Source organism: Magallana gigas, chromosome 6, assembly GCF_963853765.1.
Source record: "Magallana gigas chromosome 6, xbMagGiga1.1, whole genome shotgun sequence".
Lineage (NCBI taxonomy): Eukaryota > Metazoa > Mollusca > Bivalvia > Ostreida > Ostreidae > Magallana > Magallana gigas.
The window spans coordinates 49,357,681-49,385,023 of record NC_088858.1 but is presented as its reverse complement, the minus strand read 5'-3'; the positions used below and the strand labels follow the sequence as shown (position 1 = coordinate 49,385,023).

The window sequence follows — 27,343 nt, the reverse complement described above, 5'->3', positions numbered from 1 at the left end:
GAAATCTAATTGTGTTTAAACAATTACTGACAAAACTGAACACTTTATTTCCAGTGACGATATGTGCGTACCTAGTATATGGTGGTATTCAACATATATACAGATTAATCCATTCACTGTGTCATTTCAGTACATATACTGGCAGACAGACAGACAGACATAAGGGTGATATCCCCCTGTACTTTGTTTGCAGGTGTATAAAAATGCTTTATTTGGTGATTCATACAGTATAAGAAGCAATTAATGCAGAAAAAAGTTGGTTTCTGTATTTATGCTTGCCTTCTTTATAGCTTGAATGAAACACCAAAGAAATAATTTTGATGTTTTAATCAAGATTTTCATCAAATTTGCACTGTTTGCACATTTCATTATAAATGTCAATATCTGAATAGAATAAAGTACCTCAATATCTGGAATACTGGGTGGATCTGCCATCAATCTGCTGCTGTCATCTTGCATTGGCTGTTAAATTCAAGTGAATTGTGAACATCAAGCAGTTGGAGAAAAAAGCATTATTATAAGCACTGACATGTAACAGTATAATTAACATCCATTGTTGTTACTGAATCTGTACACAGTACAGAATCAGTAACAACAATCAAAACAGTGTAGCATAAAAGTAAAACTGATTTAATTTAAAACATTAACTTATTTTGCACAATTTGGCAGACAGACAGTTGATATCCCCCTGTACTTTGTTTGCAGGTGTATAAAAATGCTTTGTTTGGTGATGCATACAGTATAAGAAAGTAGCAATTATCGCAGAAAGAAGTTGGTTTCTGTATTAATGCTTGCCTCCTTCATAGCTTGCATGAATCACCAAAGGAATGATTTTGAACATTTCATTATAAATGCCAATATCTGCATAAAGTACCTCAATATCTGGAATACTGGGTGGATCTGCCCTCAATCTTCTCCTGTCATCTTGCATTGGCTGTTGAATTCAAGTAAATTGTGAACATCAAGCAGATAGAGAGAAAAGTATTAATGTAAGCATTGACATGTAACAATAGAAACATCCATTGATGTAAACAAATTTATACACAGTGTAGCATGAAGGTTAAAACTGATTTAAGTTAGCACATAAACATATCTTGCACAATTTGATTGAAAGGATAGATAGACTGTAAAAAGCTTAGTATTATTTTACATGGTAATCATACATTGAACTTAACATGTTGATTGTGTTTAATATTAAATGCAATATTTCTATACTATAGTAGTATCCAAATTATGTGCTTGTAAGGAGGTATTAGAATTTATACATATACTGTTTATTACAGTACATGTATTTTGAAATATAATTCCAATTGAAATAAACCTGATAGTTGTCTTCTGTTTCATTTCTTCTCTGGGTATTATTGGGGGAACAAGAGCAAGGGGGTTCAGCATTATTCTGTAAAATATAATAATACCATCTGAGAATGTATGAAAACATTATCATTATTGTAAACATACAATGATGTTTCTGTATATTCATTGTGCCTTTGCAAATTATTGTAATTGTGTTTGTGTCAATAAAATATTTGTATAATTGATTGGCAAAGAAGATGTCAGTTAAGACTTTATATGTAACAGTTATTGGTGACTTACTGGTAAGGAGAGATAATCATGGTCTTCATATAGACCTGACCTTATTGGGATACCACCAACTGTTGTTTGGATTACCAGAAGAACCTATTAATGAAATGAATCACATAAGTTACAACATGAAAAAATATATCCAATTATTTCTTCCAATTCTTATCAATACCACTATTTTTTTTATATCATTACAGTACATTTCAAGTCACTAGGGGGTTTGGAGGGTTTATAAAATGAAGTAATTGTAGTACTTGTCTACTTGATGCTACACATATTTATCGACAGTTTGTTCAGTATTTTGTATATGCCTGATTGTACAATTGGCATTGGTCATGAATGAATTAAAATTTATATACATGAAAATAAATATTCTCATTCACATTGCCTATAAAGAAAGTCAAGTTTGTATTAAAGTAGCCCCCCCCCCCCCCCCCATTTGGCAGATTATGATTTGATGAAAAAATATTAATTACTATTACAAAAGCAGTATGATGTAATATAAATATCATATCTTGTGTGGACAATTCACTTCTAATGAAACGAACCGAGTTCAAATCATAAACAGACACAGTTATAACATTTGTAAACACAGCTTATATATCAGTGTGCAGAGAGAATTGTTTGTATTTGGATTGTGTATGTTTCTTGCGTATTATGTATGGTTTTGTGGCTAATTATGTAAGAAAATTATAAATCATAACATGTTAAACTTCCCCTTGTAAATTACAGTTATAAACACGTGCTGCAACGCTTACATTTAGAAGAACATAAAGTGAGGCATTTGAAAGCGCCGCCATCTTCAACTTCTAAGTTTTTTAGCGCATGCGCGAAATCTGTTCCATGTTTACAATTTTTGCGCATGCGCAACGTCACTACCGGTTTTGATCTCACCCGTCCCCTAACCGCATTCTTTAAAAACGCGAACAATGACCAACTTTTTTTTAGGCGAAAATGGATCATTCGGGCGACAGTCGGCAGTTCATCAACTGTTGTCTTGGTTGATGTCGACCTTTTTTTTCGTTGGTCGACCAATTTTGTATCGATAGGGCCATATTATATTTTTCTGACGGTTGACATTCTAGCATTTAGTTTTTTCTTAAATGTCTAATACCGATCGACGACTAAAAATCGACCGAGGGGCGACTTGTCTGTCGAACAATTTTGACACATCGGCTGACGGACGACTGACCGTATACGGTTTACATTAAACTTTTACCGTCTATCGCTTGGTAATCGGCTGCCAGGCGGAATACAACACCTTGCTGCAAATATTTTTATTTTTAAATTGATGCGATGCCCTCGTTATTACTGGTGAATATTCGGCAATCCCGGACTTGTTTTTGTAATCTACCGACCGAAAAGAATAAGTATGCCCTTAACGTTCGAGGATCGAGCGACGATTTATCGAATAATATATAGTCAAACTGTTGAATATTGATGTTCTAGAAATTAATGTGACTGCCCCGCGTCGTAAGATAATATCATCGGGCGATCATGTTGGTAAAGTCGACGATACCAAAAAAAAGATCATCGGCTTAAATGTGACCTAACCTATCTACTTTAGAGCAGCAAAAAGTAGGGAAACATCTATACCGTCATGGCATCATGCAATCCATAGGCGTCGGAACCGGGGGGGGGGGGGGGAGGGCTAGGCCCTCCTCCACTTTTTTTTGCAAAGTTAGTTTCAAAGCAAACAAAATTTGTGTGCTACCCCCCACCCCCCCCCATCCGTACGGATTAGGAATTGTATGATTTGGGGGGGGGGGGGGAAATTTGGCAGGTAGATTAGAGTTATAGGTAACCCCCCCCCCCCCCCCCCCCCCGAATTAGGATTTTAATGATTTTGTGAATTCGTTTTTATTGGGGTCTTTTGGTCAAGATTTCTGATGATTAGTCTAGCCCCCCCCCCCCTTTCAATTTGCCTCCGACGCCACTGCAATCAAATCGGTAATGAAGTCATAATAGAGTAAATACATCAAATCACCATTGCATTGATAGTCACGTGGTCAGTGTCATATATCTCCTCAACGACTTAGTTTCATAACTGTTGTCTGGTTTTTCACATAAAATAAAATTAATACAGTGTATACCTTAAAATTAGTAAAATACTGGCACATTCTTATTAAAGACAGAGACTATAACGATTTTATCTTAGTTGCCGATTGTGTCATAAGGTAGCAAGGGACAGTTTCGAATATAGTACTCGTCAATATTTTTGTAAAATTGAGAGTTGCTGTACTTGAAGGCTTATGAGTGTTGCTAAAATTCATGAAATGATTTTTAATGATTATCATTAGTTAGAGGGGTGTCTTTTGTTGAAATTGATATGCAATATGTAGACCCCTTATGTAAGGTACAATAAATGTAAAATGCGAAACCTGCGGCTATGACTGTTGTGCTGACTTTACACAGTGAAATTGCAAGTTACAGACGGGAGGTAAAATAACACGCAAAGTAGGTGGATGGGACATTGTAAACTATACACCGGTAAGTTTCTGACATGTGAAAGTGCAGCATGCACGCGGTACGGAAGGTCAACCCTCTGCAGGGAATTCGCTGGGGGAGGTCTAAAAAGCTGAAAAATCATGAAAAATTAGCAAAATATGAAAGGGTCAAAATCTCATAAAAACCAGTATGTAGAGGATTTTACAGGTTTTGATTAGTAATTTTCTTCAGAAATTGGTGATTGACCTTATAAAGAGTGAATTAAAGGTATTTGTGCTGAATGGGAACTGAGGAAATTCTAGTAACAGAGTCCCGAAGACATGCATCCCTTGGCTACAATGAATTGTATCAAAAAAAAACTGTCCCCTGCCACTCCAAGACTACATGGTATTTTCATATTTCTCCTTTAAGTGTAATTTTGAGTGGATTTTGTACTATAAGTAATACATTTTGTGAAAATGGATGATTTTCTTGGCTATAGATGTCATGACATGATTTATTACCTAAAATATTCAAGGGGAGTAACTCCCTCTTAAATGTGTAGAATGACCACCACTAGAGTAAATTGGCATAGAGAGTAGGCATTAAATCATTAAATTTATGAATTTGCAGCCATTTTGCTGTCTGATTTTATGAAATAACATTAATCCACCTGACTTATATCACCCAATTTTATTAAAACAGCATATTTTTATTTCAAATGAACTTTACATGTAGACAAATGCAGTTGTCAAAGTATACAATATGTCAAGTTTTTGCTCTTCCTATCAAAAAATAGTATTTTAGATGTATTTACAGAATTAAAAAAGCCTTCCAATGGACTCCATTACCATTACATGTAGGATATGTAAATGTACATTTGACCTTGAAATAACATCTGCTATGATAATTACTCTTGAAATGAACAAAAACCAACATATTTTTACCCTTTCATTGTATATATACATCAAAAATGTAGAAAAACATGTACAATTTGAACATTTTTCATGGAATTCTCATCCGTCCACAGGTATCCGGGTGTGTTTGAATTTCATCTTAATTAAACGCACACATCACACGTGTAGGTCTTACTAATTTAGCAAAGTTAAAAGGAGACTAGAAACCAGAATATATAAGATATCCACTAAATATGATTATAGGCTTAGTTTTTCATGAAAAAAAGAAATCACATGTAGGGCGACATGACTTTTTGTGAATAAAAATGCTACAAATCATCCATTTACCAAAAAGATCAATTTTAAATATCAGTGATGGTTGTTTTGAAATATGTGTAAGAAATGACTCAAGGAAACTGCCACAAGTTTCATAATATTAGGTTAAAGGGTTCAAACTAATGCTTCTTGTGAAAATCAAAAGATAGGGGGAGGGTATACATGTAAAGGGATTTCTAAGTGATGTGATGCTTTTATCATGATAATATCAAGCAGATGTATGTAGTATTGAATAAGGTTTCTTATTTAAGGAGGTTGAACAACAGTTGAGCTCAAAAAGATTAGGTAAAGATGCTTTCCCTTACCAAAATATAAGGCCTCTGGCAAACAGTTGCCGCAAATTTGCAGAGAGGTTGCTGCAAATTTGCGACAAACAGTTGCAGCAAATTTGCGGCAAGTTCAGAATTCGTATGCAAATTAGCTTCTGGCAAACTGTTTGCTGCAAAGTTGCGGCAAGTTCAGAATTCGTATGCAAATTAGCTTCTGGCAAACTGTTTGCTGCAAAGTTGCGGCAAGTTCAGAATTCGTATGCAAATTAGCTTCTGGGAAACTGTTTGCGGCAAAGTTGCGGCAAGTTCAGAATTCGTATGCAAATTAGCTTCTGGCAAACTGTTTGCGGCAAATTTGCAGCAAGTTCAGAATTCGTATGCAAATTAGCTTCCGGCAAACTGTTTGCGGCAAATTTGCCGCAAGCTTACAGATAGACATAGCAACTTTAAGATATTACAACATAAGAAAAACAATTAATAAACACTAATAATCATTTAATAATGAGTTACTAATACATGTACTATGCTTTTCAATCAATTAACAAATAACTTCTACTGGTGATTGACAAAGATGTTGTTTAACTTAAACAGTTGCAGCAAAATTAGAGATAAAGGACACAAGTAATTAACTTAAAATTTTACACATTTTATAAATTTCAAAAATAAACACAAAACTGATGAACAAACCATATTGAAATTTGACAAATGGTACTCAACCGATAGGTGATGATGTGTTGCTGCAGATCGATAAACTTGAATGCAGTTTGATCACAACATGCATGCACAGATGGACTTGTCAAAAGTTCACAATGAGCGAAGTTCAAACCATATACCATATTTTTCGGAAATTAGGTCGATACTTTTACCGGTAGTTCACAATTAAGCCCTGCACGGTCACTGGTCATGTTACAATTAATCACGGATTCTTTAAGGCATTCTCGATGTCTTTTTTATGACGGTCTCCTGTACGTGCTCTCCGATTTAATTTCACACATAAACAATATCACACAAATAGCCGAATATCACAATAATGCCCACAATGGAATGGTCAGACTTAAGCACTGTTGTTTATATGCTTTTCTACGTAAGTCTTACACAAATTCTGTCTTCACTCTTTTTTGGTTGCATCATTTGATCATAAAATCAGTGGGGGGTTTTTTTGGCATGGTTTTCTTTAGGTCTGTGTAACCCAGTCACCAGGGCAGACACCTATTGGGAAGATAAATGGATTTCATATAAGCACAATTGTTTTCAGATTAAAACAAGTTAGCCTACCATATACTTACTCAATCTATAAATCTATATAAAGCTACAAATTTGCACTAGGCCTACTCTAACTCTGACTATGCGAGTAGAACATGAATTCTTTTATTTAAGTAATAAAAATGTAAATCATATAAAATATGTCATAGGGACGGCCTTATACTGTTAAACTTATTATAAAAGATCACAGTCTTTCGTTTTAAATTCCAATAACTGTTTAAACTGCCATTCAACGAATATGTTTTCATTACTTCACTTACTTTTTCAAAAACGTGCTCATGATCATGCAGATGGTGCATGCAGTAGCCATGGGTGTTGAGACTCGATTCATTCACTTATATTCGTCCTCCGTTTAGCCGTGGATTTTCCAAAAGTAAACACTCCATTGACAATGTTTCTTTTACCTTGTGCACAGCCTTATTCCCTTATTTTCATTCACTTTACCATCTCGGTGATGGCAGACAACATGGCAGCATCGAATGTGAAAATTGGCGGCTAGCTATTGATCGACCAATCAGCGCGCGCGTAGCTTAACATTGAAACAAAAGTAAAAGTAGAAACAAACACTGAACAGCATAACGTTACGGAAAACTCTTCAATCTACATGATTCAACATCAAGCGGTTTATATACTCAAATCCAAGTTGACTGATATTTGAACGTAGGAAAAAAGAATATAGCATAACAAAAGAACAGACAGGTTGGTGTTCACGTAATACGTGGGGTCTGGGGGGGGGGGGGGGGGGTTCATTATGAAGCATCATGCGATTAAAGTTGATCTTATTTTCGTAATAATATTTTTATCGAGACTATCTTAGAATAAAACTTAAATCCAAAAATATTAATTAGATTTATTTTTTCTCTATACACAAATTATAAAAGCAATTCATTATAATTGACAGTCTTAAATTTGTGCTGAATGTGTATATGAAATTGTATAAGTCTTATTTCTGGTAAAGCTTTGGCAAGCTCACGAAGTAAAACAAACAGAGAAAAAAGAAGAAATGTTTGTGATAAACTTCTGGCAAATTTTTAGGTGTGTGTCAAAAGTTTGCCACTTCTGGTGAAGAAGCTGCAAACATAATTGGGTGTCTGGTAAACTTTTGGCAAAATATAAGAGGTTTACCAGAAGTTTGCTACTACTGGCAAAGATCGGCAAACAAGTTCTAAAGTTTTCTGGTAAACTAATCAGTTTGCTGAAAATTTGCGGCAAGTTTGCTGCAAGTTTGCCGCAAACAATTCATTTTGGTAAGGGTTATTTATGGAGAGCCCTGTGAATCTGTGTTAAATAGAGGAAAGTGGAAATGGTGGGTTTACTTAAATGGCCATATTTTTCTTAAACCTCAATGGAATTGGCAAAATGTGGTGTACTTTTTTTCAGAATAGCATAAGCTTTCTGATTTTAAAACAAGATGACTTTTCAGAGAATGTTAGTGTATGTCAAAGGTAGCAAGGGACAGTTTCGAATAAAGTACCCGTTAATATTTTTGTAAAATTGAGAGTTGCTGTACTTGAAGGCTTATGAGTGTTGCTAAAATTCATGAAATGATTTTCAATGATTATCATTAGTTAGAGGGGTGTCTCTTGTTGAAATTGATATGCAATATGTAGGCCACTTATGTAAGGTACATGAGAATCATAAGTAAAATGCGAAACCTGCGGCTATGACTGTTGTGCTGACTTTACACAGTGAAATTGCAAGTTACAGACGGGAGGTAAAATAACACGAAAAGTAGGTGGATGGGACATTGTAAACTATATACACAGGTTAGTTTCTGACATGTGATAGTGCAGCATGCACGCGGTACGGAAGGTCAACCCTCTGCAGGGAATTAGCTGGGGGAGGTCTAAAAAGCTGAAAAATCATGAAAAATTAGCAAAATATGAAAGGGTCAAAATCTCATAAAAACCAGTTTGTAGAGGATTTTACAGGTTTTGATTAGTAATTTTCTTCAGAAATTGGTGATTGACCTTATAAAGAGTGAGTTAAAGGTATTTGTGCAGAATGGGAACTGAGGAAATTCTAGTTACAGAGTTCCGAAGACATGCATCCCTTGGCTACAATGAATTGTATAAAAAAAATTGTCCCCTGCCACCTAAGGCGCAAAGAATTAGGATTACATGCTCACTTCCTCGCTAAATAAATATTCTGTTCAACAGATGTGCAAAAAGACTTCAGATAATGTTAAATGTACAAATTAATAATAATTCGTAAATAAAAAAAGAAGCTAAAATCTTATTTCTAGCTTCACAGTGCCAAAACTCTAAATAATTGACGAGTCATGTGGTTGTAAGCTGCATGGCATATTAATATTAACAAAATTTACGTAATTGTTTTAAAAGAAAAAATATACATTTTCCGACCTTATATGATATGATTTTGTTCTTTCTTTTTTAATCTTTAAAGGTAAAACAAACAGGTAATTTATATTAGGTACGATAAAGAGATAATCTGAGAATGCAGTCTCATATAAAATAATTTTTGGGAGTTGATTTTAATCAACTCTCCTATGCAGTTACTCTGACAAACCGAAAGTGAAACAGTGTTTGGACCAAAGCACAAATCATCGCCGCTGACAAGAATTAGTTCTTTAGAATAATTAATAAATTTGAAATAATGTATGCTAAAGCATTGTTTTTCAAGGAAACATATTTATAAATACCTTGAAAATAGTCAGATTCTAAATGGTACGAACAATTTAGATATTTTTTGTAGTTTAATGTATTCTTACGCCAGAGTTCAATATAGTCTCGGTCAACTTGACGCTCGGCTGTCTCCGTAAATCTCCGACAAGCAGAGAGTCTCTCTTGCTTTTCGGGGATTAACGGCGACAGCCGAGCGTTTGGTTGAACGAGACGAGAGTTCAATATTGCTTGGATCCCTAAATTTTCCAGAAATATGTCTATCACTGATACATAGTTTGATTGAATTTATTCTATCTTTAAATATTACTTAGCATGATATTCATATGGGGTTTTATCAACATTCTTGTGTCGAAAAAGTCCGAAAATTCATATTATAAAAATGTGCGTAATTCAAATACAGACTAGAAACTATCTGTACTTGTCATGCAAAATAACATATCATTGATTTTTAAAAAAATAAACATCGATAAAATCAACTCCCGTCAGTTCTTCGGTACTTTGATTGGGATTTGTAACTAAAACCGCTGTGGTATGTAGAACAGTTAGTTCGTATGTATTAATTTTATTTACCTGTAAATAATGATAGAAGCTTGGTTTTTAAGGCGCTCAAATGTTTTTTAAGGGAGCTGTTTTTGTCAAGAAAGTGATGTCTTTTCTAACTTTGTTCTAAAGTTATTTGGTTCTTTTTTTTTGTTAGGCCTATATTATTATCATTATAGGAAATAACCACCATTAAAACTACTGTTCTTTGTCTTATTTACAAACTGCTCACAGGTTACTCTCTGCCGGAAATACTCACGTGCGAAATGGAAATCCAAGACAGTTTTGGTGAAAAAGTTCATTCTCCTACCATTGGTTCATCGCACTGCCTTAACCAACAGCATTTTTACGGAAAATATCAACCCGAATTTATATTTACTGACGTGATGATAGACGGTGAAAATAAAGGATTTCGACCAACGCTAGCCTATTCAGATTTTCATTTTGGTGTTGCTACCGCTCACGTTGAGTTACTTAAAAAATTAAAATCAGGTACACCCATTTACTAGCAAATTGCAATTGTGATAATAAGTTTGTATTATATTTGAGCCATCCTTATGAAAGGTATTTTGTTTCATAGGTACAGAAATAGCTATAAGCAGGCATGCTATAAAGATTTCCAATGATTATCAACGCATTTTCTCTAGATTGGTCAACCTGACAAATTCTGTCAAGTTTTCTGATAGTGAAAGGTAGTGTATGATAAATATATAATAGCTATATTTTCTTATGCCTAAAACACACAATTATCACCACCAATATTAATCACTTAAGTAATAATGAACATAAGGGAGTAAAAATGTCTTACGATGAAAAATCATATTTTTAAATGCTTTGTTTCCGTGATAAGAAGTTATACAACGCATACAACTGGAAACAAACCGACAAATTATAACCTGTATTAGTTTTTGGTGATTTTCATGAGTTACATATATTTTAACTACATAAGAAGTACTAGTAATTGTTTGACAAGCTGATGATATATGTTATAACATATCTGAAAGACAATGATTTCACATTTCTCACCCGCATTTAGAAAATACGTTAAAATCTTAACAAATTCTGCATTTATTTATAAATTGATGCAAAGCTGTTTTGTTTACTTTTGGAAAGTAACAAGAGGTCAACAACAGACCTTGATGGTCACCTAAGTATCATAGTTCTTAGATAAACATATAATCTAGATAATCTAGGTGACTCAGGTGACCTAATTATTCGAATTTGTTGCCGAAATATTTGAAACGTAATCTCGTAAATAGTTACATTTTTAATCGATTTATGTTTTTCATGACATTAAAAGTGAATGTCAAAGTTCACTAATATCAACAAAAAATTGATATATTATCCGTAGAATATGTGACTAAAAGTCAGTATTTAACATTAAATGATTGTCAAAAAACAAAAGCATAATTGACACATTATTTTAACCATCATTTATAAATGAAGTCATACAAAGTGGTGCGCAAATTATTAATTTTTTTTTAATTTTTAGAAAAATGTTCAATGGGCATTAACTCAGAAAATAGGTCAATGACATACTTTTTGAAAGAGAAAAATAACACTACACCCAAAGGTCCTTAACAAACAATGAATGGTTTTACATTATCCTCAGTGGGGTTTTTTAATTCTGAGTAAAGATTATCCTTAATATGATAGTCATTTTTTAATCTATTTTATCCAAGCAAATGTAATTCAAAATAGGTTGTGTTTGAAGTATGATGCAGAAGTTGGCGGAAATGTAATGTTCGAGTCAAAGACCTATCACTATGGAAGATCATCAGCCCAGAGGACCCTTTGTTACTTCTATGACGACCAAGCTCCGCGTCATTGTTCAGACTTGGGGACATGCACCTATTCTCCACTTCAACTTTCTGTTGATATAACCAATGCTTCAACTTTATCAGTGTCATTTACTGGTTGGTCAGATGTAGATATTGATGGAACATCTTCAATATTTGCTTCAGGAATAAGTCATTTGGAAATAACTCTTCATGAAATGGAATATAGCAATGGTATCCTTAAAATGAAACAGAACTCGAACATCCCTAAGACTGTTTGCCACAATTGCAGTCATTTTGTTATAAACATTACACATACAGATGACCCTATTCTCTATGGCGTTGTAGTAGAAGTAGTGGACGTCGCTCTTAACCCAAGACAGGCTCGAAGATTTGTTCTATATGACGCATCATCTCAAATGAAAATACACAAACATTTTGACTTGCGTGTAACATCAGCATCTGAAAAAACAAATTTTCGCTGGCAAACTGACCACGGCAGCTTATGCTATAACTGGACCAACAGATATTATAATGATAAATTTGTGCATTACAATCCTCTCAGTCCCATTGATGCTGGCGTACACAACCATTTTACTAGGGTGTATGAACAGACAACAGGAAAATTCCCAGTGACGGGAACAGCAAATATTCACGGCATTACCAGCTTTCGTTATACGATACAAAAAGATCTGGTAGATATGGTTAGTGACCAGTTAACACCAAATTTTCCCGAGGAAAATATTTGTGTCCCAGTTTCTGGTGTAAATGATGGGAACACGATCACTTTTAGAATTAGCGCCAATGACATTATTGGTCATGAAATTAAGGAAAGTGTTGTTCATCACATTGATTCCTCCCCACCAGAAATTAGCAATGCGTGGTTAATACGTGACGGTACTAGAGAAATATTTGTTCATAATATGAAAGACCTATCTGCTATGACATTACAATTCAAGGCATTTGATGTTCACAGTGGGTTAGTCAGGGTGCATTGGTCCATACGAAATGAAGAGGACAGTACTGTTTTTGGAAATGGGGCTCTTGGCGTATATTCCATTGCAGTAAGTATTTAGAACCAGTTCTCGTTTTATAGTGATTTCTTTTACTGTAAGTAATTATTTGAAAAAAGATACATCACGTTTTATCCGTAATAATGCGATTCCCATTTTTTCATAGAATTGTGCCATCAGTAAACACTGCTATTGTCCCTCAATAGGGGAGTGCCAATTAATGAATTACACTCTTGTCATGAATTCCCTGGTTGTAAATGACACGCATATTGGAGAACATCATAGAAAATACATGATCGAGTTAGAGGTAGTAAATCATGCTGCACTACGAACTACAGAAAGTGTTACCATTCTTGTTGACGAGTCGGCCCCAGAAACAGGTGTTGTTCGAGAAGGGAGTCAAGGTTCCTCTGATATCGATTATATTTCCGAACCAAACATTACAATTTATTGGAGAGGATTTATAGACCATGAGAGTGGTATAAAATTTTATCGACTAGGACTTTCAAATTCTTGTCTGAGCTTAGAGGAGTTATGGCACCCCAATAGTTCAAACTTTGAGTACTATGACACAGAGGAATTGAGTATGCATGTGTTAATATCATCAGAGGAAAAAATGTATTCGTCAGTAATTGCTTTCAATAACGCTATGGAACCCTCCAAAGTAGGATGTAGCGACGGTATACTTGTGGACAGAACTCCACCAATTATTTCAAATGTTTCGATTAAAAATCTAAGAATAAACCCGTCCATTGGTTGTGCAGATGGTTCATTTTGGTATGTGAACGAGGATTTAATAAAGACAAAAGTAGCATGCAATAGTACATGCAGTTCAAACGACCTACTGATAAATGTCCTACCAGAAAACCCAATTAAAAGTAAAACTACTAAAGACGTCTGTTTGTTGCCTGCCTTCACAAATGAGTATCTTTATATTGGAAACGATTTGTTGGATATTTCATGGAATATAAGTGATATTGAAAGTCAAATTCAAGAAGTTTTTATTGGAATTGGTTCTTCACAATCTTCTATTTTATCGCCTGATATTTCCGGATATTCCAAAACTCACCACAATACGTTCTATCGTCTTCGACATTCTGGATTAGGTGGAAATGGCATTGTATTTGTTTTCATCAAAGCCGTTAATAAAGCTAAAAAAGAGACGGCTGTAGCAATTGGGCCAATTATTGTTGACGAAACTCCGCCATTATGTCTCAATAAACCAACAACAGATTTAACAAAAGACTTGGTAATCGTATCTTGGTCTACTGACGACTTTGAAGATAATCAACAAATTGGAAACCTAAAGACAATCTACTACAGGCTTGGTAAATTTTACATACAATTTGTACCAGTCAGGTCCTTATTATGCTATTTTATGATTTTTTCTTCTTAGTCACCATCCGTTAACATTAAAACAAAATAAAAAAATATATGAATAGTATCGTTTTGTATTCTATATTTCGAATAACCTTTTTCAGTTATCAAAATCCACCCCAAACTGATATGATATATTTTAAAAATATGACAAATTTATACTCTTTACCAAAGATGGACTCAAAAAACTTTAATTGACTAATGCTAAAATTGTGAAAATTAAATGATTTTTTAATTGAAATATACTCTTTCAGTTTCCAAAGGTTCAATGGTGAGGACCGACTTTGCAAAATGGACAAACCATAGTTTATGCTCTAATGGACGTAATTGCGTCACGTTCTTCTTATCTGAGATCCAGCATATCGATATGGGAAGTGGGCGGGTTTATCAAGTTGAGTTTCACGCCTACAACGATGCAGGACATTTCTGCGAGATCCTCTCTCAGAATATTATTCTTCCTTCTCCTTTTCTTCCAACTCGAGGAATGGTATATGATGTTGATGTTGTTACAAGTGAGGAAGATGCTTATGTAGAGGATATTGATGCTTCTTTTACTTTGGATTCCTTCTGTGTATACTTGAAAGGCATACATCACTTGGAATCTCTTATTTATGAGCTAGGAGTTGGACTTAGTAAAGCATCTGATGATGTAATATCATTGCATCATGTAAATGGGTCATTCTTCAACAATGGTGCATATTTTTGTGAAAACACTTCAAAGTTAAAACCATATCAGAAATATTTTGTCTTATTAAAAGCGTCTAGTTCCGGAGGAAGTATTACTTTATCAAGTGATGGCTTTGTAAAAATAAACAAAAAAGATTTCGACAATTTCCTCAAAATTAATGATGGTCCAGGGTGTACATCAACAAATCTGGTCTTGCAAGAAAATCTTGTTCTAAGTGGCACAAATTTTATCCTAAACACATCATTGCCTCTCGTTATTGGATCTGTCTATACGGCATTTGTAAATGCATCAGCTGATATAATTTCAATAAAAGGAGAGGAGGCTTCCATCATTTCAAAATCGTACAATTCATTCGCTTTTATGCCACTTAGTCATTTGCCAGTGTTTACTATTTCTGTCAGTTTAACAGACTTAAAATCTAACGTTGTTGACTTATTCAGATGTGAGGAAGACGTGGATATACAAGATCAGTTTACAGATATTGGTGCCAATATATTTATAAATTCAACTTTGGACCATCATATAAGCCATTACGAACTATCGTTAATGTCATGTGGAAGTTCAATGAACGGAGTATGTAATTCGGTTATTTCAAAACGCGTTGGAAAACAAAAACATTATATGTTCACGGAAGTGCATAATATTCTTACAGAGGGATATTACAAAATTTTGCTTCGTGTATGCTTCCGGAGCAAATGTATTCCTGGTGGATATTCAGACGGGTTTTATCTTGAATCGAATGACCCAGAGTTTGGAAGCTTTTCAGCTGAGCTCGATTCAGATAGCGAAGAATGTGTTGATATTCAATTGCACTTCCAAGAATTTCGTTGTTCATATCCTTTGGATACCTTTGCAAAGTTTTATAGATGGGAGATATTTACCGATGGCGACACAGATGGATCGATACAATTGACTGACTACAAAATACATGTCAACAACACAGGAGAAGTATTAAATGTTAATTATGTTGATACTTAATTTTATTTTCCACTTTTATCAATTTTTAGAAATATTTTCTGTTGATTTTCTTTGCAATTTTAGATAAGAACATGTATAATCATGCCTGGTCATCCACATCGAGCCTTGCGTGCCTGTTTGGAAGGTTACTGTAGGTCAGGAAAAGTATCTAAGACGTGTACTTTTATCAACGTTATACAGGATCCGAACTATTATAACAAAGGGGTTGTATATGACCTGGATGCCCGGTCGGAATTTTTTTCTGCCTTGGATGCTTATAAATATACCAGAAATATCGGAAACAAGCTAAAAGAATTGCACACCAACGAAATAAATTATAGAGCACAGTTTTTCCGACCAGGTGCCTTTATTATCGGTGTAGGGAAAACGATAAATGTTTGGTGTATCTCCAAATCTGCCCGTGTTCCTATGCGATGTGAGGAGGACGACTCGTGTTTAGAATTAAAGAGAGAAACAGGTGGCCTAGTGAAATTTTCGTCCAAATTACCCATGGAATATAATACTATGTATTACATTTGTGTCAACATTACATCTAATGTAAGTAGCAGTCAGTGCAGCAATGGCTTCATAATTGATCGGGATCCACCCTCAAAGGGAGAAGTATATATTAAAACAAAAAAGAACGGATACATAACAGATGATTCTCGACTTGATATACACTGGCATGGGTTTACCGACGATAACAAATTCAGAAATCTGGGATATCCATCAAGCATTCAATTCTACGAAATTGCAATTGGTAAATATTTTGTTTTTGGTAAGCAAAAGTGATATCAAAGAGTTTGTTTATTCAACTTAAATGTTAATGTGTTTTTAATTTCTTAAAGGTACCAAGAAGGAAACTGGTGACGTATTAACAATTCAGAACGTTGGATTGTTATCGGCAATATCAATTTCAAACACATCTTTGGTTGGAGGGACCTCTTATTACTTTTCCGTTAAAGGTAAGTTTACGATAAATTAAATAGATCTGTAATGTAAACACTAGCCAAACAACTTTTTAATGACTTCTCCCATTTTAGCTCACGACCATGCTGGCAATTTCATGACTGGATCGTCAAAACCATATATTTTTGATAAAACGCCACCGACCCATGGAGATGTTTACGTTGGTTATTACCTTAATCATAAATCCTATGTAAAACCAAGTAGACTTTTAGTTCAATGTATTGGTTTTCTTGATCATGAAAGTGGCATTGAAAAGTTTGAGATCGGAGTAGGAAGCACAAAAGAGTCGGCTGACGTATTTCCGTTGTTTGACCATCACTACACGAATACACCAATTGAAGTACCAGCACATAATATTTTATTTGACGGTCATGTATATTACATCATAGTTGTGGTAAGAATTCATTTTTTATCCAGTCGTTTCAAAAGCAGCATAGTTTTTTAAATTAAATTAATTTTATACAATGATATAGATATTGCTAAACATTAAAGTATTTTTTTTTAAATTTCTTACTTTACGCGATTACTTAATTCCGCGATTCTACCGTTTTTCATCAAATCGCATAAACATATAATCGCGAATGCCGAATTTTTATCATAATTTCATGTAGTTTACATATATAAAAAAAAAAGCGAGATATTAAAATTCGTGGATGTGGTTTTTGCGATTTTACGCGGATATTATTCCTCGCGTTTAATTAGGAATTTACAGTAATCATTGAATTCATGCTACGCTTTTTTGCAGGTGTGGAATTATGCTGGTTTATCTACGTCTGGGTTTTCTAACCCATTTATTTTCGATAGTTCACCACCAGAAAAAGGCGTCGTAAGAGAGGGGCATGCTCACAATCAGGTAATTTCATTTCAAACAAATTGTTTATAAATCACATATCAGGATATATTTTTTAAGCTTGATCGTAAGAAATTAAGAGCTAATAGTTTTTATCAGATTTAACGCTAATTTCTTAAAATTTTGATAATCAGTCGAAAAACTTGTGCATTTCCTCGCAGCAGAACGGTCTACAAAATAGTCTGTATGTAATGAATGGCTTATAGCGTCGGATTCCAAATAATATGCTACAGCTATATGAGGCTTGAAACTGTACAGACATACAGATAGCTTTACATACGAACAAACAGATCTGCTTGGTGTTTAAGTAACAATAATAGCAGTACCTTTTGAGAATTTTTATTTCTGATGCTTCAAAAATATTCCTCGTCATTTCAGTATTTCTACCATATAAAAAAATTATGCCAACATATAAACACAGAAGCGCATTTCAAAGCTTAATTTGAAGACTTCATGCATATGGTTAAAATTTGAGCAATCATACTAATGGACTGTTAATAACATACAAGAAAAATTACATATTTTTTCTTATGCCAACGTTTCAATATTTTATGAATGGCCCTTGTATGACCACTAATTATCAAAAGATTTTTAAATACGATACCCGCAAAGTTATTTTACAATCCTATCCAAAAGTGTAATAATAGTGTTTAATTGAGCATGAACATCTTTCATCGTGCATTAATCCTATCGGTTTTCCGTTTATCCCAACGTGTCAATCGTATCATGCCTTATTAAGAGCTATCTCTATCCAGCATTCTATCAATTTAAAAAAAATTATGTTATACGTATTCCATTTCCTAAGACTAAATACATTTAAAAAAACAAAATTAATCAAATCTGTAAGAAATAAACGATTATTAAATGTACAATCGAAATTCTTAGGAACAAAGTAACAGATTGAATTGTCTGTATAAAATATCAATAAATAATGCTTGCCTTTTGTTTATCAATCCTATCGTATCGTGCGTGTATTCTGTAAATCCTATCCTATCGTTTAGAAACATTATAACAGGAGCTTGGACTTTGGGTAGTTGTGTCAAACAGCAATGTGACGTATGCCTGTCTATTTCATTGCTGCCCACTCAGTGAAAGCTCATTGAAATCAACACGATTTGTCTGGCTTTTGAGCTAAGACTACGCAATCGGTGCATATTTCACTTGAATCCAGCGTAATTTTTAACATGTGTTGACGCAAGAAATGGTAGCTACGTCCTACGGAAAGTCCAAGGCCTTGTTAAAAAGGTTCTATTTTGTACAAAATAACGATGCAGGTATTGTATAATTTGGCCGGAAAAAAATAAAATTGTTACGAAGCTTTATCAAAACAAATCAAACAGAATTTTGTTTACTGGATGATATCATAAAATTATTATGATGAATTCATAAAACTAATTTTATTTAAACATATAATGACAATTTATCAAACCTGCTAGTACTTTTACATTTTATTAAGTATTCACTGAAGGTGTCTTATCTAAAGACAAATTATTATGTTTTAAAACAAAGATTTATGAAGAACTTTTATGTATACATTTACTACTGAAAGATAACAAATTATTTGATACATAACTGGAAAATTAGTCTCCTTATATTTAGTTTTTGAATTTCATGAAACAGAGAGACGAAGATTACACAACCGATTCAACAGTACATATTCATTGGACGGAATTTGTAGACAAGCATTCACCAATAGACTACTACAGAATCGGTCTTGGCTCCGGAGTTGGTCTATTAGATATACATAATTTTATCTATATCGGTAAAAAACAAGGTAAACGAATTTAACATAGATGAAAAACTGTCAAAATGACAAATGGTCCTTTATATAATAGAATAGCAAGGTTGATACACCATTTTATACTCCTTTTTGTTTAACTAAAAATGTTTACATCCGTTCAAATCGCGATTTTTAGAGTGGACATGGACATTGTCTTTTATCCCGGGAAAACGATATTTCTCGACAGTGGAAGGTTGTAACATGGCTGGATTGTGTAGCCAGACTTCTTCCAATGGAATTGTTATTGACTCTTCTCCCCCTGTTCCGGGCTTCGTTTCTATTGGAGCCGAAAATGTCAAATACATCCCACAAAGGTGAGATTCGATTTTAGAAATGGAGAAAACAAAAGAAAACAATGAAAGATTGGTAGCTAGTTAAAAATGATAAGCAATAACTAGTTTATTATCATACCACTCAAGGCCTGAAGTTTATGTTAGGGGTTGTCTTTGTTACTATGACGTTATACAATACATTACATTGTGTGTAACGTGTTTGAATAAACTATTAGAAGTAACGGAAATCGTAAAGATTGATAAAGCTGATATTACATTTCATTAATTAGCTTATGTAAAAAACAGCATCTGCAATTTCCTAGTACAGTGCTTTGCGTAATCGCAATTTTTATAGAATAACCCATATTTCTAAATTAAATAATAACTCGAAATAATTTTTTAGTTTGTTTAAAAAAAAAGTTCTCTCATTAGTTACCGTTAAATTACAATTTTTGAAAATTTTAAAAAACATACTCTTTTTAAAAAGTTCCTAAAACAATAATTTAAAATGAAACGCTTTATCGTAACTCACGCTTTTCATTTTGAATTTACATATCATTTATTTTTAATAAATTTCAAAACGTATTTCCCTCATAAACATATTAAAAAAATTGTTTATCAACATGAATGTTTGAATATTCTATTGTCATAATTTACATAGATCATCCTTGTCTCTGGAATGGGGAAATTTTGCCGACATTCAATCTGGAATAGTGCATTATGAGATTTGTGTTGGGACTAGTAAACTTAATTGCAACATACTGCGGTGGAAAAATGTCCGACTAGAACAGACTGCTTTGTTGTTGAACTTAGCTTTACCAACTAACCAAGACTTATACGCCGCCGTAAAAGCCACGAATAGGGTTGGCCTTTCAACGCGACAAACTTCTCACAGTTTTAGAGTGGATGATACTCCACCTACAGTTACTAAATTACCGAGATTCATCAGCAGTGAAGATGCTTCATCAATATATGATTCATCTGTTGTACGAGTTGAGTGGGGATTTGATGATAAAGAAAGTCCGATTAAGATGACTCTGCTTTCCCTAAGGCTTCAAGACGGAGCTCATTCTGAAATCGATAACATAGTTGTAAACAGTAAGGACATGTTTGTAAGGTCCCTTAGTTCGAAGGAGTGGTTAAAGGACGGGGACAGTTATTATGTTGTTGTAACTTCCTGTAACATGGCCGGATTGTGCGAGTCGATCAAAAGTGAAACCGTTGTGTTTGATGGAACACCGCCAATACATGGACATGTGCTTGATGGAGGAACGTGGTCAAATGCAAACTCTACAATAATATTAAAGTGGAAAAGTTATGATGATCCCGAATCTGGAATCAGTTCGTATTTCATAACTATTGGGAAAACCCACAATGGCATGGATATCAGTAGGGGTATAGTCAATGTAGTACACAATGGCGATGAAAAGTCAATACAGACTGGTGTCTTCAACATTTCGGAATTGATTAAATCTGGAGACAAAATTGTTTTTTCTATATGGGCAAGAAATAAGGCGAGTTTGAACGGAACAATAAGGAGACTAACTTTTATCGCAGTTTCCAATGATCAAAACAACACTGGCGGTAACCTTATAGTTGAAAGACATTCGTGTAGTGTATCTTATTGTACGAATGAATGCACATGCACAATACTTGGTGGAAAATGCAATCATATTCAAAATACACACGAATGCACAAAATCAAACAATTCACAGATGTCGGTCAACTCTAAAATAGCATTACGTATCTTGGGATCACCTTCTGATGACTGGACATCTTCAACTCGCTGTTTGGGTGTTGAATGGCATTCGCAAAATATAACTGTATTAAGGTACGAATGGAGCATTGGTTTAAATCATATGCCTTATGGTTATGGAATATTTGATACCACAATCGAGCAAATTTGGCGTGATATCAGCTTACAAACTCGCGTTGTCCACTGCTTACCAAAAAAGAGACAACTTCTAAACGGACGACAGTATGTTGCATACCTAAGGACTTGGGTTACGGAAAATGAATATATTTTAACACAATCAAAACCAATTATAATCGACACAACACGGCCAAGCATTCGTAGGGGAAGGTTTATAATTGATTCAGACGCAGCGTGTATACGTGACAAGGAATTTGCAAATAATAAAGCCTTAAAAACATGTTGGAAAGGCGTTTTTGCTGATGAACAGTCAGGAATAAAAGAATTCATAATGATGATTGGTGTGTCTCCCGGAGGACATGAAATCTCTGGAATTCAAAGTGTAGGACTGGCAACAAATTTTTCTTGGAATTTTCCTGATCTAGAGCCAGGAGTAAAATATTATTCTTCGGTTGAAGCTGTTAATTTTGTTGGTCAGTCCACTAAACTTACTTCAGACGGTATCACTATTGACTCTACCCCTCCGGACTCTGGAATTGTGTTTACAACTAAATTTTTTCATAATGAAAGGTGGCTTAAGGAAACGTCAGCGATAAGTGCCTCCTGGGAAGGGTTTACTGATTTTGAATCATCTATAGATCATTACATTCTTTCAGTTATAGATGCTGACCAAAATGATATTGTACAAGACCTCAATGTAGGGTTTTTAAACAAATACACTATAACGGATCTTTTACTCATTCATGGGATGAGCTACTTCATAAATGTGAAAGCAGTTGATATGGCAGGACACATCAGTAATATTTCTAGATCTGAAGCCATGACTGTTGATAAGACCATGCCGGAAGGAATATTCTGCAAAACGTTTTTGGAACACTCAAACGTAACGACAAAAATTTTAACAAATCAAAAACAAGTGATAAAAGATGTTTTTCGATTGAATCACTCTACACTGTATAAAGTTGTAATTGATGGAGAATTAGATATAGATATACACGATATGGTAATAGATATTGACGGAAATCTATATGAGGTGGCTTTAAACGAACAATCCTCTGAAATATCATTTATGTCGAAAACATCAACATCAGGCATAGGTGTCTACGTTAATTCTCCACAAAACCAGAGCTTATCATTAAGAATTACTATGTTGGAATGTAAAGTTTCAGAGATTAGTGATATTGAAGCATTGGTTGTTCGACAAATCTCTCCAAACTTTTTGACGATTGCCGCAAATGTTATGGATAAAGAAAGTGACATACGACATGTAGAGATGTATTTTGGAACTCACACGAGGGGACGACAGCTCAAAACAATAAAAGCAACCTCTCCATTTACAATTCACAAAGTGTTTATGCCAATTTCACACGGAACAACTTTGCATATATCCGCCATGGCCGAAAATAATGCAGGCTTTAAAAAGTATTTTTATTCCAATGCAATTGTATGGGATCACACACCACCAAATTTACATATTAAGAATGTTTCTGTCAGTTATGTTGACGAAAATGGCGATACTTTGACTTTGATAACCGTTGACTGGAAATTAGATGAAACCGAAAGTGAAGTTGCATACTGCCAATGTGCCTTTGGTAAATAATAAATAAAAAGCAAATTATATATGAAAGACATCTAATTTATCCCAATTTACGAAACGAATGAACAATTTTAAAATGCACGATTAATTCTCATCATTTTTCAAATGTTTTAATATTTTGTAATTCAATCTTTTTACCTTTTAGGGAATGAGGTAGCCTCACAAAATCTCAAAAATTGGGAAATGTCTAGGGATTTATTTTCTTGTCAATCGAGGTTAAGTATTCCACATGGGTCAATCGTATTTCCTTCGGTGCAATGTTTTAACAGAGTTGGTTTGCAAACAGTAGTGAACAGGAATTTACCCGTGGTTGTCTCATTTGATTCTCCTCTACCACTTTCTAAAGATGTACATTTTGTTGTAAACAGTGTCAAAGTTCAAAACTCAGTGAACGTTCAACAGATTTCTACGACACTTTATTTCCACTGGCCTGTATTTAGTGACATTTCAGGAATATCAAAATATAGTGTCTGTATAAAGTCCGACAACTTAGTGGTTTATGATTGGCAAAGCATAGGTAGACACAATTACTTCTCAGCCGACGAAATATTGCTCGCCACGACCAGGAACTATACGGTTCTTGTATCAGGGACTAACGTTGGAGGGAGAACTAGTGACCCCATAAATGGTTCAATATCTGTTATAAACGTTGTTCCTGTACAAACCGGTAAGTTTCAGTATCAATTACATGTAGTCCTTGAGATATTCATGAAGCAATTTAAGTACATGTTTTTATACTCCATTTTAAAGTTTTACATTTATTTATTTTTAGGAAACTCTTGTTTCGCTAATGAAACAATCAATGGAAACGTTTTAGTAACGTGGACAGATGTATTCAGCTTGACCACTGAAATGGAACCTTATTACATTGTTTACCTTGGATCTGATTTTGGATTCTCAGATCTTCTTCAAAATTTTAAAACAAGTAACACTGAGTATTTGTTATCGACTAAACCAAAACAAGTGTATGCCGTAATAACTGCGAAATATGCAACTGGTTCTGAATCAACTTACCGTGAGTTGATCAATATAAACAACTTCTAACTAAGAAAGCATCTAATGTATACTGTATGGAGACTTTGTCATAAGGTACCAAAAAAGAAAATCCCCACGTACAACTTTTAACATTAATTTTTTTTTTAATTTCGACACATCTTATTAAATAAAGGTGAATAAAGTAATATAATGAATTTATCTTATAATCAAGAGATATATTTTCACAAACCAACAATTCCAATAAAAAGATTGCATTAATTCATTTTTTTAAGTAAGTTATAATTGCGAATAATAAAGTAACTATATGCTACATTTTATTATAATAGCTTACATTTTAAATCATGTAACCATTTCCAAGTGCATGTATAGTTTCGATCTAATTATCTGAGCGTGAATGATTAATGAATTTATTTTTTTACAACGAGACATATTTTCTTAAAACAGCGAATTTCGAAAAATATTGCATGAATTTTTTTAAAATTGCAAATTACATCGTTGAAAAGTTACATTCTCGAAAAGTATATATTTAGATATTTATAAAGAAATTAGTGAAGCTCATGGTAATCTCTCTTCCGTCCCATATATGGTAATACTTTTTTGAATATGCATTCAATTAATTTATTACCCAGTATGTTTTTTTACATACCATAGGTACTTATATAAAATTTCATCTGGTACCCAGAATTTTTTGTGTGTGCATATGTTCGTTATATACATAAATCCATTAATTACTCAGTATTATTTTGTACATATCATTTCCCTTTTTAGTGTTTATCTCAAAGTCAGTAAAACAATGTTGTTATAGCCTTTGTTTAACCTTTAAGTTAGCCTGTTTTATATGATTAAATATAGTTTAAAGCTATATTGTTGCTTCCGTTTTATTGTTTCTTAATTTGTCTTCTATATCATCAATTTTGCTAAATGTTTTATAAAAGCAACATTCATCCGATTTTAAAAATTATTTATCGCCTAGATTCAATTCCCAATGACTTATGCATAGTCAACCTTCAACTGTAATACCGTTTTATTTCGAATCGCAATATTATGAATTAGTGCGCTTTGATTTAAAGTAACAGCGGTCATAGAATTTGATATCAGTTCTATGTAAAAATCAAAAATTTAGATAATGGTTCGGCCAGAATATATAGTAGATGAGGGTACTTTTTCAACAATGTAATTAGATGTCACGAAATGTCACAAATCAACTTAATTTTATATCCGTGAAATCTTTCACCTTCATCGTAATTAAGACACGTTAATTTTATCTATCGTCGGAAATACATGACCAACATACTTATCGTTTTTAAATTTTACGAATATTTTAAAAATATATTATGCTATCAGTAAAATTGTTTTCCTCGGTACTTTGATTAAAATATTATGATAAAATAAATATGATTAGTGATGTTTATGTATTTACTTTACAGATAAAACTAGAGAAAAAGCCAATATGAATTGCCACTGATTATTTATAAACACGATTATAGATCAGTGAAAAGGCACATTGTCACTGAATACATTTTAGCTATTTTTGATGTTGTGTATTCAGTGACAATGTGCCTTTTCACTGATCTATAATCGTGTTTATAAATAATCAGTGGCAATTCATGTTGGCTATATATATATATATATATATATATATATATATATATATATATATATATATATATATATATATATATATATATAAAATAACAATGAGGTTGAGCATTTGTCCGTTTACGTGTACGCGTACGTGTGGAGCGAGAAGTAAGATTACAAGTACACGTATCCAATGTTGCGTCCCGTTTAACAAACTGAGCGTGTAATCGTAAGTGTAGAGAAAAATGTCACGAAATATTTGATTTGATTAAAAATTAATAAACTAATTACAATTAGTGTTTTATAAGTTCAATTGTAAATAACAATGGCGAAAACTTTGATGTTGCTTGCATCGCTAGAAGGTGATAATGATAACTTACTTCTTTCATGCATGAATCATCAATTTATCATAAGTTAGAGATAGATGAACTCAAAGATGAGCAACTCCGTACTTTATTTGTATTTATAAAAGAAGTTATGTGTGCTTTGTGCGACGCTTTAGGTATATAAATCAAAATTGTTCGCAAAAATATAACTGTATGCTCGGGAATAGAGGCTTTATGTATACCTATATGTAGATTAACACCCATGAATGGATTGCAAGATCTTAAACACGTGCTTGGAAGTTGAACTTCTGGAATATCATAAATTGTATAATTTAACAAGTTTTGGACCTTATCAATTTAATGCACAAACACAGACTAGAATACTTGACTGTCTCATACGAAACCAATCTAATTTAAATTAGATCTTTGATCCGCTCCTAATAGATCACTACACGCTACTTTGTGGAGCGATCTATTAGGAGCGGATCAAAGATCTTATTTTAATTAGATAGATACGAAACTTGGGGAGATAGAGTCAGCCGCCAACAACAGTGGAGCACCTCTTGTGAACTGCTGGAGTCTGTAAGGCCGACATGCAGACCACAATTCCATCAACAATTAGAATTCAAGGGTCATAAAAGATTACATGGTCTTATATTCCAATGTATTACAACACCTGACGGAATGACAGCTCGTATGTTTGGTCCAACTGGGGGCCGCCGTCATGCTGCAGGTAATATAAGATAGTATTATTATTAGAGAGAGAGTGAGAGAGACAGAGAGAGAGAGAGAGAGAGAGAGAGAGAGAGACAGAACGGACGGACGATCGAACAGACAGACGCCATCATCGTTTTTAATCCTTATTTTTCCTGTCGATTCTCAAATTCGAATCTTATCTAATAATAAAACAAGGAATACCATTTTATATTGAAATCAAAAATAAAGAATTATCTACAATAAGAACAAACATAAAATAATTAAACAGATAATTGCAAAAAAGGATGCAAGCACCCCCTCGCCGCTTCCCGACTTTGCCTCCGCTGTATTGTACATATACAATTAAATATGAGGTAGCTTCGATTCAGCAGAGAAGGTGCTAGTGAGCGCTCAATAAATCTGTGTTATAAGATAGAGGGGAATTATCAAGCTCTTCCACTGCTGAATATGCAAGTATATAAAAGTTGTAATCTTATTAAAAACATTTAATTCAAGGTATAGCAAATCATTCATACATGAAATATTAACTAATGAATAAGGAATCATTCTTTGAGTATTATGAGGTGATAATTATGGTCGGGGCGTGATCATATATAAATAGTACCTGTTTGG

At 33.8% G+C, this 27,343-nt stretch overlaps 1 protein-coding gene and 2 long non-coding RNA genes across 3 annotated transcripts in view; 1 reads left to right on the top strand and 2 right to left on the bottom strand.

Moving 5' to 3' along the window:
• LOC117688824 (uncharacterized) overlaps window positions 1–24,970 on the top strand; it is a 44,209-nt gene extending 19,239 nt beyond the window's left edge. The window contains exons 7-20 of the mRNA XM_034467389.2: window positions 10,192–10,449; window positions 10,538–10,649; window positions 11,659–12,799; window positions 12,915–14,076; window positions 14,380–15,761; window positions 15,855–16,530; window positions 16,619–16,735; window positions 16,814–17,133; window positions 17,485–17,592; window positions 19,210–19,363; window positions 19,506–19,683; window positions 20,303–23,106; window positions 23,257–23,778; window positions 23,884–24,970. Of these exons, the coding sequence (XP_034323280.2) occupies window positions 10,192–10,449; window positions 10,538–10,649; window positions 11,659–12,799; window positions 12,915–14,076; window positions 14,380–15,761; window positions 15,855–16,530; window positions 16,619–16,735; window positions 16,814–17,133; window positions 17,485–17,592; window positions 19,210–19,363; window positions 19,506–19,683; window positions 20,303–23,106; window positions 23,257–23,778; window positions 23,884–24,155 (9,206 nt within the window). The 3' untranslated portion in view covers window positions 24,156–24,970. The remainder of the gene's footprint in view (window positions 1–10,191; window positions 10,450–10,537; window positions 10,650–11,658; window positions 12,800–12,914; window positions 14,077–14,379; window positions 15,762–15,854; window positions 16,531–16,618; window positions 16,736–16,813; window positions 17,134–17,484; window positions 17,593–19,209; window positions 19,364–19,505; window positions 19,684–20,302; window positions 23,107–23,256; window positions 23,779–23,883) is intronic.
• LOC105348181 (uncharacterized) lies at window positions 875–1,688 on the bottom strand. Its single transcript, XR_010714477.1, has 3 exons — window positions 1,594–1,688; window positions 1,322–1,396; window positions 875–934 (listed from the first exon to the last, which is right to left on the bottom strand). It is a non-coding gene; the product is annotated as an uncharacterized lncRNA (long non-coding RNA).
• Window positions 5,990–8,024, bottom strand: LOC117688826 (uncharacterized). The gene is made up of 2 exons (XR_004601190.2): window positions 7,033–8,024; window positions 5,990–6,718 (listed from the first exon to the last, which is right to left on the bottom strand). It is a non-coding gene; the product is annotated as an uncharacterized lncRNA (long non-coding RNA).
• Window positions 24,971–27,343: the final 2,373 nt, after the last annotated feature.